Source organism: Brienomyrus brachyistius, chromosome 8, assembly GCF_023856365.1.
Source record: "Brienomyrus brachyistius isolate T26 chromosome 8, BBRACH_0.4, whole genome shotgun sequence".
NCBI classification, from domain to species: Eukaryota; Metazoa; Chordata; class Actinopteri; order Osteoglossiformes; family Mormyridae; genus Brienomyrus; species Brienomyrus brachyistius.
In genome coordinates this window covers 2,937,715-2,952,673 of record NC_064540.1, presented here as the reverse complement: position 1 = coordinate 2,952,673, position 14,959 = coordinate 2,937,715, and the positions used below count along the sequence as shown (strand labels likewise).

The 14,959-nt window shown below is 44.4% G+C and overlaps 1 protein-coding gene across 4 annotated transcripts in view; it reads right to left on the bottom strand.

The window, feature by feature from the left end:
- Nucleotides 1-4,281: 4,281 nt before the first annotated feature.
- The window catches only part of asic1b (acid-sensing (proton-gated) ion channel 1b), a 140,222-nt gene continuing 129,544 nt past the window's right edge, over nt 4,282-14,959 (bottom strand). For all 4 annotated transcript variants that reach the window (XM_049023504.1, XM_049023500.1, XM_049023502.1 and 1 more), the window contains 8 exons: nt 14,805-14,932; nt 13,070-13,220; nt 12,402-12,458; nt 12,009-12,162; nt 10,470-10,561; nt 10,181-10,260; nt 7,252-7,353; nt 4,282-4,574 (listed from right to left, as the gene is read on the bottom strand). In XM_049023504.1, coding sequence (XP_048879461.1) covers nt 4,479-4,574; nt 7,252-7,353; nt 10,181-10,260; nt 10,470-10,561; nt 12,009-12,162; nt 12,402-12,458; nt 13,070-13,220; nt 14,805-14,932 — 860 coding nt within the window. In that variant the 3' untranslated portion in view covers nt 4,282-4,478. The remainder of the gene's footprint in view (nt 4,575-7,251; nt 7,354-10,180; nt 10,261-10,469; nt 10,562-12,008; nt 12,163-12,401; nt 12,459-13,069; nt 13,221-14,804; nt 14,933-14,959) is intronic.

Here is a 14,959-nt window from a genome sequence, read left to right as displayed (position 1 = left end):
GGCAGCTGCGTTTGGCCTAACGACTCTGCCAAACGTAACCAAAAAAAGAAATCGAAACAAATCCAATTACAAGTGCAATGTCTACTCAACGCAGGTCAACAATTTCACCCTGAATCTGTGTCTAACCCTCTGTCTCAGGCTAAAGCAGCCTTTGTCACGAAAACGTGGATGACGAGCGGCATTAAAGTCAAACTATTCAGGTAAACGGAAAGTCATGTTCAGGATATTGGTTACAGCTGAAAACAAAGATCTCAGAAACGGTGGTATGATGTCATTTATGTTCTGATGTTACTGCACCATAAGCTACGCCATGTAAAATAAGCATGACAATAGGACTAACAGGTTTTTTTGTGTTTATTTTTTATTTTTACCTCATGAGAGTAGAACAGTAGGACAGTCATGTCTAAAAAGATGGAGGCTGGACTATCTGGTAATATACATGGTTTTATGGTAGAAAATAAATAAAAATGCTTGATATTGGTATATATGTGCCTAATACAGTATCAGTAACAATAACTGTAGTAATAATGATAAAAACATAATTGTGAAAGACTTTGATGATATTGTGACACCACTTTTACATACCAGTGGTGTAGTTTTTGTGCTTGCGTATCAGACTGGAACAGTTTCTTAAAATTCTCTTTTTCCCATTAGGTTCAAACATCCAACACAAATCCCACAAGACAAAAGCAATCGAGCCCCAGCTAAAACGCATCCAGTGCTCCAACTGACTTTCCTCCCACCTTCAAACAGATAGACTTGAAAAACATGGCGAAACATTCAGATGAGCAATTGTGGGATGTGTTCACACGTACACACACACACACACACACACACACACAAACACACACACACACACACAGAATATGATCAAACTGTTTGACTAGATCATTTTGGTGTTTCGGTTTTGGTTTTAATACCACCAAAAAAAAACAGCTTTATTTCAACACTCAGCACTCCGAAAACAGCTACAGACAGCAGCATCTCCTTAAATACTCTTGGTTAAGTTAATTTTCTCACAACACAATGCCAGATAATGGAGGAAGAAATCATCAGCTGTGTATGACTGTTTCACCCGCTGATAACTCCTTTTGTCATACTCTTATATTGTAAATAAGCCAATACAGTGTTTCTCAAAGCCACCTCCAACTCGTATACAAAAAAGATTTCATATGCAGAGTCGGGGCTGGATTAGGACTTGAATTTGAGTGGATAATCAACTGCTGATTGACCAGTAGGGGGCAGAAGATATCACTGCAACACCTATTAATTAATCACTGCTCTGAAGTGCAGTAACTTTTTAGTATCATAGGAGACTGCAAATACAGAAGACACAATCGACACAATTAAATGAAAAAGAAATGAAAGGTGTTCTGACAGACATATTTCCAGAAAATATGTTCAAAAAAACCTGAACAATTTCGATTGGAATTCTTCAGTTCCCATAACTGTGAAAGAAAATATTGTATTTAAATATAAATACTATTGTAATACAACTTTGAGATACATTCTTAAAGCAATGTAAGAAAAGCTGAAATAAATATACCCGAACCAGAATAATAAAGATGAAACAGTTCTTAAAGACACTGAATTGGACTAGAAATGTTTTGAAGTATTTTGCTTTACAGTTGAAATAAAAGGTTTGATGTATTCAAAGTATGGATGAGAAATGAAGAAACCATAATCACAGTCAAATCATATATCCAAAAGCGATAACTTCAAAGCTCCATGAGAATTGAATATAAATGATAGTTTCATACAACTCCAGAAAACAGTGATATAGCATCTATAGGTCACGCCGGAGCTTCTTAATCTTCTGGCATGGTCCAGTTAGCTTAAGCCTGCGTTGCTTGCAAATTAACTTTTAACATTAGGGACAAGCCACAGTTGTAACAGTCAACACACATCCTGTAGTCTGCTTAACATACATGGTGCTGCTGTGTTGGAAGAGCTGCGTCAGATGCAGCGCTTATGATGAAGTATAAGTGGATTCTCACCAACGTCCCATGAGCAGCTGATGGCACAGACCAGATGAGATGGGGACCCGAAGTGGTGATTCTCAATTTATTCTCGGCTGGTTCCAGCACATGAAGAGTAATAATAATGACAGATATGTCTGATGAAAGTGTGACACAGAGGTGCAGAGCTCTTGCGGGTCTGGGGTCCTTTGCCGTGTCGCGTGCATATGCACATGCATACATATGCATGCATACACGCATGTGCAAAATACCCTCTGTCCATTTATGCACACACATAAACTCACACACTAAGGCCCTAACCCCATTCACACACCAAGGCCCTAACCCCATTCACACACCAAGGCCCTATCCTCATTCACACACCAAGGCCCTATAACCCCATTCACACACCAAGGCTCTAACACCATTCACACACCAAGGCCCTATAACCCCATTCACACACCAAGGCTCTAACCCCATTCACACACCAAGGCCCTATAACCCCATTCACACACCAAGGCTCTAACCCCATTCACACACCAAGGCCCTAACCCCATTCACACACCAAGGCTCTAACCCCATTCACACACCAAGGCCCTATAACCCCATTCACACACCAAGGCTCTAACCCCATTCACACACCAAGGCCCTATAACCCCATTTACACACCAAGGCTCTAACCCCATTCACACACCAAGGCCCTATAACCCCATTCACATACCAAGGCCCTAACCCCATTCACACACCAAGGCCCTAACCCCATTCACACACCAAGGCCCTAACCCCATTCACACACCAAGGCCCTATAACCCCATTCACACACCAAGGCTCTAACCCCATTCACACACCAAGGCCCTAACCCCATTCACACACCAAGGCCCTAACCCCATTCACACACCAAGGCCCTAACCCCATTCACACACCCACAAACATCCATCCTCCATTTATAAGCAAACGGACATATTCTATGTCCATTGATGCACGCGTGATTAGAAAGGGATATGTAATTATTTAAAATCAGAAATTAGTGACGGAAAAAGCATTTGGAATACAGCGACCGGGATCCTGCATTGGACAGACAACGCAGAAACATATGAAAGGAGAGGAACAGTCTTTAAACCATAATGGATTTTGGCCCGAAAAGATGCGTTTTCTATGTCTGGTACATCGTGGTGGATTCTGTGGACATGATGAGGCCAGAGTGTAGATATTTTTCTATGCTGAGACATAGATAACAGTTCTAGAGGGGGTATTCTAGGGGGAGCAAGTCCAGCAGCTGGAGTACTTCTTAATCAGAATGAAATCATCTATGAAGAGAGACTGAAGGCACTTAATCTCTTTAGTCTCAGGAAAACGCAGCTGAGAGGGAAATCTGATTGAAATCTGATCTTAAAGAAGTTAATGAAGTAAGTCAGAGAGGCCGTTTCACCTCAGAAAGTCCGTGGACCGAGACCAGGGGCGCACAAGAAGAAGTTTATTAGTGGTTGGCTTTAGACTGACACAGGACGGCTTTGGGGGGGGGGGGTATGGGGTTTGTTTCTCGAAAAATCCACAAGGATTTTTCCTGCTGGTAGCACAAGGGGCCAGTCTAACACACACACAGATCCTAAAATTAAGCTACAGGGATTCCAAACTAGGCTGAAGAGCTCACTCTCACTACGGAAGCTGGCTCCGTCACTCTCTCACTCGCGCTCCAGGGACAGAGATACAGACACACGCAGCCAGAAGCCAGGACAATGTCTCCTTTCCAAAAATTACTTGTATGTGTGATCGAGACAAACAGGGCAGTTAAAAACAACAGGACAGTGAGACAAAAAAAAATAAACAATGGTTTATACGTGCACTAGGGGATGAGTTACCAGCATGCATATGTGGGTTGAGACCGGAACATTTTCATACATTTCTAAACCAGGCTGAAAAAAACATGGAAGTCCATTCTGTTACCTGCTCCACCCTCACCCAGGCCCTCATCACCCAGTAAAGCTGGAAAACTGGTAATTTCTTCTTTAATGGTTGAAAGGTTCCTCGTTGCCACACGAACTGCTCAGCTGCAGCGTCGTAAACAGCTGTGACTGCGAGCCCACATTGCTACATTTACAGTGGAGTAAACACTACAAAGTTTCTAATGACCTAACAAGCCAGTTTGGGACTGTACAGTTGGGTTACACTGCATGTGACACCAAAGCTTTGGGAGGAATTGGCTTCTATACTGGTCTCCGGAGGGGGGAATTTCCAGTTCACCTACATCCACGCATAACTGGCTTCAATGAGGGGGTGACCAGTTATGCAAAATTAGTTTTTGATTATTAGTTTTTGATTTTCACTCATATTTTAAAATTTATCCATCTACAAGACTTTAAGTGTCAGGTAATATCTGATTCGCTGACAAGTAGTTTTGGGTACCATGTTTTACTTCCTGTCAAATTCTGGGTAGCGCTGTTTCCGAGATTAAACTTGTTTCTCTTGTCCGTGCCGATGGCCTGCGGCGAGGAGCCGCCCCACTCCTAAGTGGCGACTGACTCAGCAGGTGAAGTCTTCAAAGTTGCCTTGCCCAGGATGATGAGGTAGCATGTTGGCGGGGTATGTGGATGGGGTATGGAGGGCCTCGCAGGGAGCCTGCACAGTGAGACAGGGAGAGTCAGGGCATCAGTAAATGAAGGCAAGGATTAAACAAACAGAACAGTTACTGTTGAGAAGAGATACTGTAAATCTGCCCCTTGATTCCAAATCCAACACTTGATTTCAGTTCTTCGGCGTAGTTAGTTTGGTGACGCTTTACTTAATGCAGTCATCATGATGCATTATAATGGTCAGCCATTATAATGCATTACAAAGGTATGTATTATAGAAGAGCGCTGCATAGAGCATTCATAATGCATAATTAACCTGGCTATAGTGTGTTATGCCTTTTTATAAATAGTTATAGCCATGTTTATAATGCATTATAATAACTTTATAAATACATTATAAATGCATTATAATGTATTATGAAGGTATGTATAATGCATTATACATGAGTGCTTTAAGTCTTACAGTTCGGAATCTGTTTTCTTTTCACTTATCCGTTCTTGCTCTCCATGAGACACACAGACACTTATACAAGTAAGAGTAAGCTTGGGGGGGAGGCGGGTTGGCCAGCATGCAGTATCCCTTGGGAGTTAAGAGCTTTGCTCAGGGGCACAATGGTGGCATTAGTCTACTAGCCCTGGGTTTCAAGCCAACAACCTTCTTATCAGGGGCACAGGGCCCTAACCCGCTGAGCCACACGCCAAAAAAAAATGATGTACCAGGGGAAGCATTTATACACGGAGGAGGAAATTAAAATGGAGAGTGATAAAAGAAGTGACTGAAACTGAGTGATGCGCCACAGTGAATTAATAAAAGAGAGAATATTATCATGTTATCAAAACTGCATCTTGCACTTCCCTCAGACTCTTCCAAATACATGCCTGAAAACCAGTGACTCAGCCACGTGTAACACGGCCCAGTACATTCTCACCATTATTTTTAGCCTACATTGAAAATACGTTTCACTGCGTGCATCGAGTACACTGTTGACTAAGGGCTTTCTGTTAAAGAGGAGCACAGAACAACTCCAGAACGGAGTGACTGGGAAGAGCATTCGTCACTGTACCAATCCAGCACGCAGTCTGCACTCGAGTGTGGACAGTGGGGGCGGATTCTTGCAAATTACAGCATCGGTCGCACCTCTGATGGGAGAATTAAAGCCCATTACATAATTCCCTAAAAATGTGAAGATGCACTTAAGGAGGAAGCAGAGGATCCTCTGTACGTTTAAAAAATGAAATGGACAACTGCAGCTGCTGCTGGATTTCATTTGATATTAGGAGTTTGAATATAGGGTATTTCCTACTGATTATCCAAGTCACAGTAAGCATGGACGCTATCCCAGGGAGCACACACACACACACACACACACACACACACACACACACACACGCACATACACACACACATACACACACACACATACACACACACATACACACACACACACACACACACACACACACACATACACACACACACACACACACACACACATACACACACACACACACACACACACGTTGGGTAAACGTCTTTTTGGGGACTGTTCATTCATTTCTATGGGAAAAATGCTAACGCTAACTATGACAACCTTAACCCCCAACCAGCCCTAATCATAACCAGGCAAAATACAAGAGTTTTAGCATTTTTAGTTTTTTTATTACAGTCACGGATTTTTATAAAATTAAGTTAATGATCTGGTCCCTATAAGGGAAAAAACGGGTATTCATCACGTTGTGGGGACATTGTGTCCCCATAAGGTAAGGTAAACCCGCTCACAGATACACACAGACTTCTTGGGTAATTCAGAGACATGATTTATCTATATTATATTATATTTTTTCTGTGGGAAAAAATCTGTGCAAACACAAAAGAAGGATAGGACTCTGAGCCCGCAATCCTGGAGAAATGGGGGGGTGACCATTTCACCATTATGTAATCTATAATAATCGGCATGGCTCTGGGTGGCTGGGGGGGGGGGGGGGGGGGGTGTGGCTCTGTGGATTAGGTCTCGTATCCATCACCAGTTCAAATGCTGTAGTTGCCAGAGTGACTTCAGCCTTGCGTCCCTCAGAAAGGCTCCTAACCCTAATTGATCCAGGGACTGGCTGACCCAGCTCTCTCAATAACACATCACTTTAGATAAAAGCATCTCCTAACCAAATATGTTTAAATAAACTTTCATACTTCTAAAGAATTTAGAGGACAGCTGTGTGTGGACTGTACACTATTCCAGTCCTTACATGATCTCTGTTGATCACATTTTTCTCCGCTACAGGGTCATTATCACAAATGGGCAGCATGTAATCCAGGCTTCACGCGGCTCGTTTTACTGTGGGATGATGGGTATTAGATTACTAGTGCCATTAGCCAAGAAGGATGACAGGCGAACGGCCCCCGAGAGAGGAGAGCTACCTTCAGGGCGGCGAAATCTCGGGAAATGGAGCGAGTGTCAATCACCTTTTTTTTTAGTCGAACCACCGAAGAATGTCAAATAAGCATAAAATTCCGATAGTTTTTGAACAGGTGTCATGTCTTAGGATGATTACAGCAGCATCTCAGTTAATAATTGATTGCAAAACAGTCTGTTGAAAACTTGCTAGAACCTTCCATAACACCCCTTGCTCCTGAACGGAATTCCCGGCATTCCTGGTGGCCCTGTCCCTCTCCCCTCCCCCCACACAACCCCCCCAGCCTGAGCGGCCGGCGGATGGATACTGACATGGCGTTTCACGTCGTCGAGACCGAGCACGGCTCCGCGGTCATTGTTGTTGTTGCGCTTGCGTTTCCTCCTTGTGCATCGGCACACCTTGTATTTGATAACCTGTGAGCAAAATCAGAGTTACTGTCAGCCATTTTCACCCCCGATTCAAAAGCTGCACACGGTGCAATATGTACAGCATGTCGATTTATATGTTTGTTTGTCTGTGTTAATAAGTGCTTTTGTAATATGCTGTCATTACTCTACGCTTGAGCTCCAAAATATATTTCATTAGTAAATAATTTGTCCTAGGTAATCAACAAGGGGGCGGCATGGTGGTGCAGTGGTTAGCACTGTTGCCTCACACCTCTGGGACCCAGGTTCGAGTCTCCGCCTGGGTCACGTGTGTGCAGAGTTTGCATGTTCTCCCCATGTCGTCGTGGGGTTTCCTCCAGGTACTCTGGTTTCCCCCCACAGTCCAAAAATATGCTGAGGCTAATCGGAGTTGCTAAATTGCCCAAAGGTGTGCTTGTGTGAGTGAATGTTGTGTGAGTATTCCCTGCAATGGGCTGGCCCCCCATCCTGGGTTGTTCCCTGCCTCGTGCCCATTGCTTCCAGGATAGGCTCCAAACCCCCCACGACCCAGTAGGAAAAGTGGTTTGGAAAATGGAGGGATGGATAATCAACATTATACTGTTATTTATTATTATTATTTATTAATTCAGTTTTTTTTTGTGGGTTACATTCATCAAAAATCTGTGTTAATATTATTACAGACAAATACATCCTTAAGAAGAAATTTAGGAATCAAATAAATGATCAAAATCATTTATATTAATATTATAATGATAATATTATATATTTTTAATTATAATAAAGCATCATCTATTTTTTGCAACTCATATGCCAAATTAGTTCCATAAATGAAACAGATTTCTGTAAGACATTAAAATAAAATAGATCTTGGTAAGAAATGTTCCATTTATAAGAGGAATATTATTAGCTGAGCAAAATGTTAATAAATGCATAAGACTTAAGGACCAGCCCTACAGAAATCGATCAGCTTCAGCTAACATCCCACCCTCACTAATGAGGCAGGCAATTCAGAGATTATACAGGAGGAATCCAAGGGCGCTAATCAAAGTGGCCGGTGAGACTGTGTGAGCTGATCTTTGGTTTGCTCTGTCTTCTCTTTTTTTCTCGACAGTTCACCTTGAGTGGTGAAGGGGGCACTTTAACCACATGTCATGTTGTCATTTTTTCCCAGCATGCTTTAAGCAGTGTTTCTTCCATACTCACCCCATCTACTTGATAGGAGGGGAGAAATTCTGGCCTTGCAAATAGAGGTGTGTGGATGTAAATGCGCGTGAGTGGCTGGGAATGGATGTGTAAGTGCATCAATGCATGGTCTGACCACTTATCCTGGTTAGGATCACAGGGTTCCGTATGGAGAGGAAAGGACAGGATACCAGTTCATGATAGGATGCATACAGTATTGTGCAAACGTCAAAGAAAATTATTTTAAAATGAACTTCATGTTGGTGTGAAACTACACAGGCAGCCCCCGGGTTACGAAAGGAGTAGAGGTTTGGGAACCAAAGTGGTGTTCATCTAGCAATCCAATGAGATATCAGTAACTTTTTGGAGAAGAGAAGAAATTCTTGGTAACTTTTATCGTGTTACTCGTAATTTGCACCTGCTGTAATGTTAAATTGCATAAATTGCAAATATACACTTACTACCCAAATAAATAGTTTTAAAAATTTTATTTGACTGCCTAAGACTTTTTGCACAGTACAGTACACATGCAATCCATGGGCAATTTTACGGCACTGATTAGCCTAACCGCACGTTTTTGGACAGCAGGAAGGAAAAACACACACATACTACAGATAGAATACCACGGTGACACATCAGTGTTACTCAAGGGGCCACCAGCCGCCCGCTAGTGCACAGCCTGTGGATGGAAAAAGATATGAAAAGGATGCAAATTTGATGTGCCTGGATGGGAATGTATAACTTTGAATGCAGATGGATGCAAATGGATGTGAGCGGAGATGAACTGTTATTTGTGGATGCAAATGGGGGTGACTGAGCGCGAGTGGATAACAGAGAAGCTTAAAAAGAAAAGAAGGACCCAATGTCACACAGATTCTTCAACTCGGGAAACCACAATGAAATACAATCGACTCAGACCAACAGGGGGTGGAGGGGCTGTTTTAGAGCATTTGAGGTTAAGTAGGAGGCTTTGAGTGCCTGCCTGGCTTAGCTGTTAGGCCAGAGGCAGCAGAGAGAGTGGGGGGAAGAGCCCTGCAATGACTCTATCAATCATCACATACACATTCAGGAAACAGAACGATGACGCATGCTGATCTTAAAATCATTCTCTGCAAGGTCGCACGCTTTTCTGTGAATCTTAATTTAATGCAGTTACTCCGGATCAGATTATTCATCGAAAAATATCAAATAAATTCCTTTTCCAGAGAATGCACAGCATAGCATAATTAACATTCACATTAATAATTGGATAGACGGTGAAAGTAATATTTTTATGTCTTTCAAAAATTGCTTTGATTATATATAGCTGTTTTTGTTTACTTTTTCATCTGTAAACCCAGCCACTTTTCTTTGTTTTTCCCCATATACAATGAAATGTGAAATATACAATGAAATGTGAAATATACAATGAAATGTGAAATATACAATGAAATGTGAAATATACAATGAAATTTGAAATGCTGATGTCCCAGTGAAAGGGTCTGCATAAGCTGTGTTAGGATACCTGGGGCTGAATGACATGAATGCAAGATGAAATATCTGCCTGGCAGGTGGAATATCTGACAGGGAGTCTATTTTCCCTCCGAAACACCATATTACAGCTCCACTTCCATATAACACTTTGAATTCAATGTATAAAGAAAGCAATAATGACACAGTTGGAGTGTCCCACCTCATAGAGATAGTCGAAGAGTTCCAGGATCGTCAGGATGCTGGCTCCGATGAAAAGTCCCATCTGCCCTCCGATGTCACCTAAAAGGGAAGGAGTGGGGTGTGGGGGGTCGAGGCACTTAGAACCAAAAAGGTGTGCTTTGGTGATATGGTGTTTCTGCAAGGCCACGTAAAAGTGAAGCCATCAATATTGTCCGTCCTAGAATGCAGCCTCTGTGGGCAGTGGGGTGAGTAGCTGGGGTGGGTAACCCCAGTGGGTAACCCCGAAAGCCCCATCGCACAGGACTCACCCAGCAGTCCGGCCAACTCGTAGGCTTTCTTCTGCTCTATGGTCTCATAATTCAGAGCCTCGAAGAATATGTCCAGCACCAAGATGTTGTCCCTGCAATTAAGACGGAGACACAAACTTCAGAAAACTCTGCCCCCGCCTTGCGACTCTCGGACGGTCTCCAGGTGATTTGGAGAGGAAGGAGTGGCTCTTTTGCAGCCGGAAGACGGCCCACGTCGTGATTTATTTCATCAGGTTTTGGGGAAAGTGAGAGGGAATCGGTTATAATTCTGTACACAAGTAGAACAGCGTACATACGGAGTTTGCACGTCATTCCAACTTGCATTTGGGTGAATAGGAGTCTGTCATCCACCGTAGTGGGTGAGTGTCTGAGTGTGTGGCTGAATAGGTTAGGCCACTGTGCCTGTGGGCAGAAGGTGGACCATTCAAATCCTGTGGACGACAGAGTGATTTCACCATTGGGTCCTTGAGCAAAACCATTAATGCCCAATTGCAGCAGGGACTGGCTGACCCTGCTTTCTCAAAAAAAATTTTTTTAAAGTATGTCGCTTTGGGTAAAAGCTTTTGCTAAATAAGTCGAATGTGTGTGTGTGTGTGTGTGTGTTCTGTGATGAACTATGTTCCCTGCCTGGGGTCCTGTGCTGCCTTAGACAGGCTCATCTCCGTACTCGAACTCCGTATCGGAAAAGCAGATGGAAGATGGATGTGTTTTATCTTGACAAGCCAGTATCATTCTCCATATCGATCTTTGTCCCACAGGATCAGCTTGTGGCGAAGTGTCAGACCGCGCCGCGCGTGACATCTGCAGACAAATACCATCTATCCGCCACGCCGTGTTATTGGACCGAAGGCGGCCCCGCGGCCGTTTCTGATCGGAGCGCGCGGCTAGCGGGAATCACACTGCCACGGCAGCGCTATCTGGGAAGCCAGATCATTACGCGTCGAGAACGAGTGACGGAGTGAGTTAGATAATCTACTCGAGGAAGACGATCAGCCGGGGTGACGTGAAGAGCCGGCAATTTCACCCGCCGTCGAGCCGCAACTGCAGACGCTCAGGTTTACCTTCAGCGGCCTGGCTGATGCCTTCATCCAAAGCGACGTCGCATTTTCACTCACTTACATGCCTGGATACTTTAAAACCTCAGGCAGGTGTGTGGCGACGAGGGCTGTGGTCTAACTTAAACCAGGTAGCAGGTTATGAGTCATTGCGTATTAAAGTGCAGAGCCAATCCTTACACTCATATCCGCCATTTGTTTGGTTGGGTTCTTATTTCTTGTTTATCATCTCTTATGCTTTTTATAGCTCTTTCCCGTTTTGTTTCCTATTCTGATTTGTCTTATTTTTGATTTCGTGCTGCACTTTTGTCAAACTCGGCTGTTTTAAATGGCTCCATAAATAAAGCTTGTTTGACTGATTGGTTGATTGATTTATTGAAGGTGCCACGTTGTGTCGCTCGCCCCGCCTGCTGCTGGATCCAGCAAGTATGCACATGGGCATGAGGGGGAGGGGCTGGATGTGCCCCCCCCATCGGCCACTTACGAGATGTACTGCTCGGACTTGTTGAACTTCTTGGCGAGGTACTTGGCCGACGCCTTGCTGGGGATCTTCACGAAGGAGAGCTCCTTCCCGTAGCGAGTCAGGCTGCACGGGGTGTCGCAAACGCAGTAGTCGTTGTCCCGCTCCACTAGGAAATCTTGGGGGAGGGAAAGGGAAGGCCCTGGTAGTGAACCGGATTCAGAAGGAGCCGAGAAGGTCAAATCGTGAACGAGTGGAACGACCAGAAGTGAAAGGGAAGGAGAGGATGGGGAGAGGGAAATAAAGTGTGGCTGAAACGCGGGACAGGGCAGACGCTGCAACCCATCTGTAAAGGAGCTTGTCGAGGCGTAGCTAACAGGTCAAAGTAGTACCAACAGCTGGGGTTGGGGGGCTCACCTAGGGCTGGATCGGCACAGTCTTTGTACTGCTCTGGAGTACAGTATGGAGCGTCCCCTGCAGGAAAGCAGAGCCCAGACACAGTGTGTGAGTCGCTGTCCTTATCTGGGCTGCCCTTATCTCAAAAACACATGCCGCCCGTTTTGGAGACCAGTCAATACAGTGATCTTTAAATCACCCAGATTAGAAATGCAAGTAATTAACGTGATTTTTCTTAAGTTGAGAACACAATGTAAAAGTAGGTTTTTTTTTTTTCTTACCATGTACTACTGCATTAGAAAAAAACCCTAAAAATGGTACTAATGGAAACAGGGTCTGTGGGGCTTATGGGACCGCCGAGTACGGAACGCCACAGATAACGGAGAAATAAAACCCAGCGTAGTGGCTGGGTCATTTCTGAAGGACTGGCTGTCATTTCACTGGGAGAAAAAAAAAGCGGGTGGCCTGAAAGCAGAGCCATAATTACGTTTAAATTAACCCAGTTCCCCTCATAGAAATATCCTTAAAATCAGCTGTGGGAATTCGGTCGTCCTCTTTGGCCTTAGGCTGGCCCACTCCTAATTTAAATAGTAATAATTTTAATAGCTTGCGAGCCGATGGCAGGTTTGAGAGTGCCTGCGTGTGCATGCGTGTGTGCGTGTGTGTGGGCGAACCGGCTGAGACCCTACCGGGCATGTGCACCATGCGACAGTTGCAGTTCTCCACCAGGTAGCGCGTCTCGCAGTCAATGCGACACGCAGTGATGCTGTAGGTACTGAAGAAGTCTGAGTCCATGGCTGAAGACTTGCAGTCACCCCAGGGCGGGGGCAGGAACGTGAGCTGGAGAGAAAATGTGTGCATGACACCCAAACACACACAGTCACACACGTACACACATTAGTATTATTCTACAATATTTATGGCCTTTAACCCAGGGACTGGCTGACTTTCCTTTCTCAGTTGTATATTGCTTTGGATAAAAATGTCTGATAAATAAATAACTGTAAATAACTGTAAGTATCATGCACATGCAATTGCCACATTGCGAAGATCATAACAGTGAGCTGGGTCAAGAATAGACTTTTTCATACCATTATACTGTCTAGACATCATACCACACTATATACTGCTTTTACATCAGTTTCAATGCCTTTCTGGCATTTTGAAATCTTGGCAGTTACAAGCAATAATAACAATAACAATAATCAAAATGCCAAGTTCTATTTAGCTGTGGTTTATTTTAGGCACATGTTCAACTCCTTTTCTGTTTCATGAATATCACAATATTTATCGCGAAGAATTCACATTCCAGTGTCATGCAGCCCTCATTTAGAGGGGTCATTCTTTAATATGAAAAGCTATTTTTTTCATTTAAAAGGCAAGTTTTAAAATTATTTAACTAAAACTACCATCCTCAGTAATCATGTGAACCGAAGAATCGTGCGCTGAGACTGTGTAAGTGTCTGCGGAGAGGGTGGGAAGGGGGGGCAGCTAGAAAAGCTGTTGATAATGTAACAGAAAGGCTAATGGACAGTGTATCAGCTGTACTTTTCATGTGAACATTAACACTTTTACTTTTTCCAGGAAAAGCCTCACGCCCACCGCCACACACCGGTGATGCCCCCGGGGGCATCCTGGGATGTTCCGATGAGCCGGTCGCAGAAACTTGCAACCCTCCTCATCCCATTTTGCCACACAGGGGAGCATCTCGAGGAAGAGCTATCCTCTCGGCTAATCCAAACGCCATCGGATAGTGGCAAAGCCTTCCAGAAAACTGCCGAAGCGCGGCGCAGGAGAAAACTGCTGTCTGGCAACTTCCGGCAGTCAAACACGTGGGCCGAACTTTCGCCGGTTAACTTACGTCATGTTTCCTCTACAATTTTTTTTACAGTCAGACGCCAGATGAGGGGTGAAATCATGAGCTACAGCTGTGAAGGTGATTATTAAACAACCATCTGGATGTGCACCCTGCAGAGCCTAAACGACGGAGTTATATGCTTCTGACACACAGCCGAATGTCTAACTAGGGGGAAGGATGTTGGGAATTCAGGCACAAACAGTCAGGGGTGATTCTTTGATTCTTTTTAAAGTGGAATTGGCATGAGGACGACCATAATTCATATGAAGGGCCAACATTAACATTGACCAATGGCATGTCTCAAATTGGTGAGTGACAGAGGAGGGGGCACTCTGGGAGCCATTCAGCTTCCCTCTGGCCCCGCCTCTGCATACGCCCCTGTACACAGTCTCTTCACATGGCTGCCTTACCTTACACAGCTGCCCAACTGACATAGTTTTCAAAGCAGCTTGTTTTCAGCCTCTTACTCAGCTGGATGGGTTTACTGAGGAGTCAGGCCTTTCTCAAACCTGCAGCCATCTTCCACCTCCCCTCCACCACGCCCTCTGCCCCCCCCCCCAGCCTACCCGCTGCTCCTGACAGGACACGAAGGTCTGGAAACCGGGCGCCACCCCGAAGCCCAGCTGGTCGATGAAAGGCGGCTCGTCCTGGCTGTGGATCTGGACTTTGATCCCTGCCTCGAATGACGTCTCGTCTGTGGGAGGAAACACACGGAGAAACG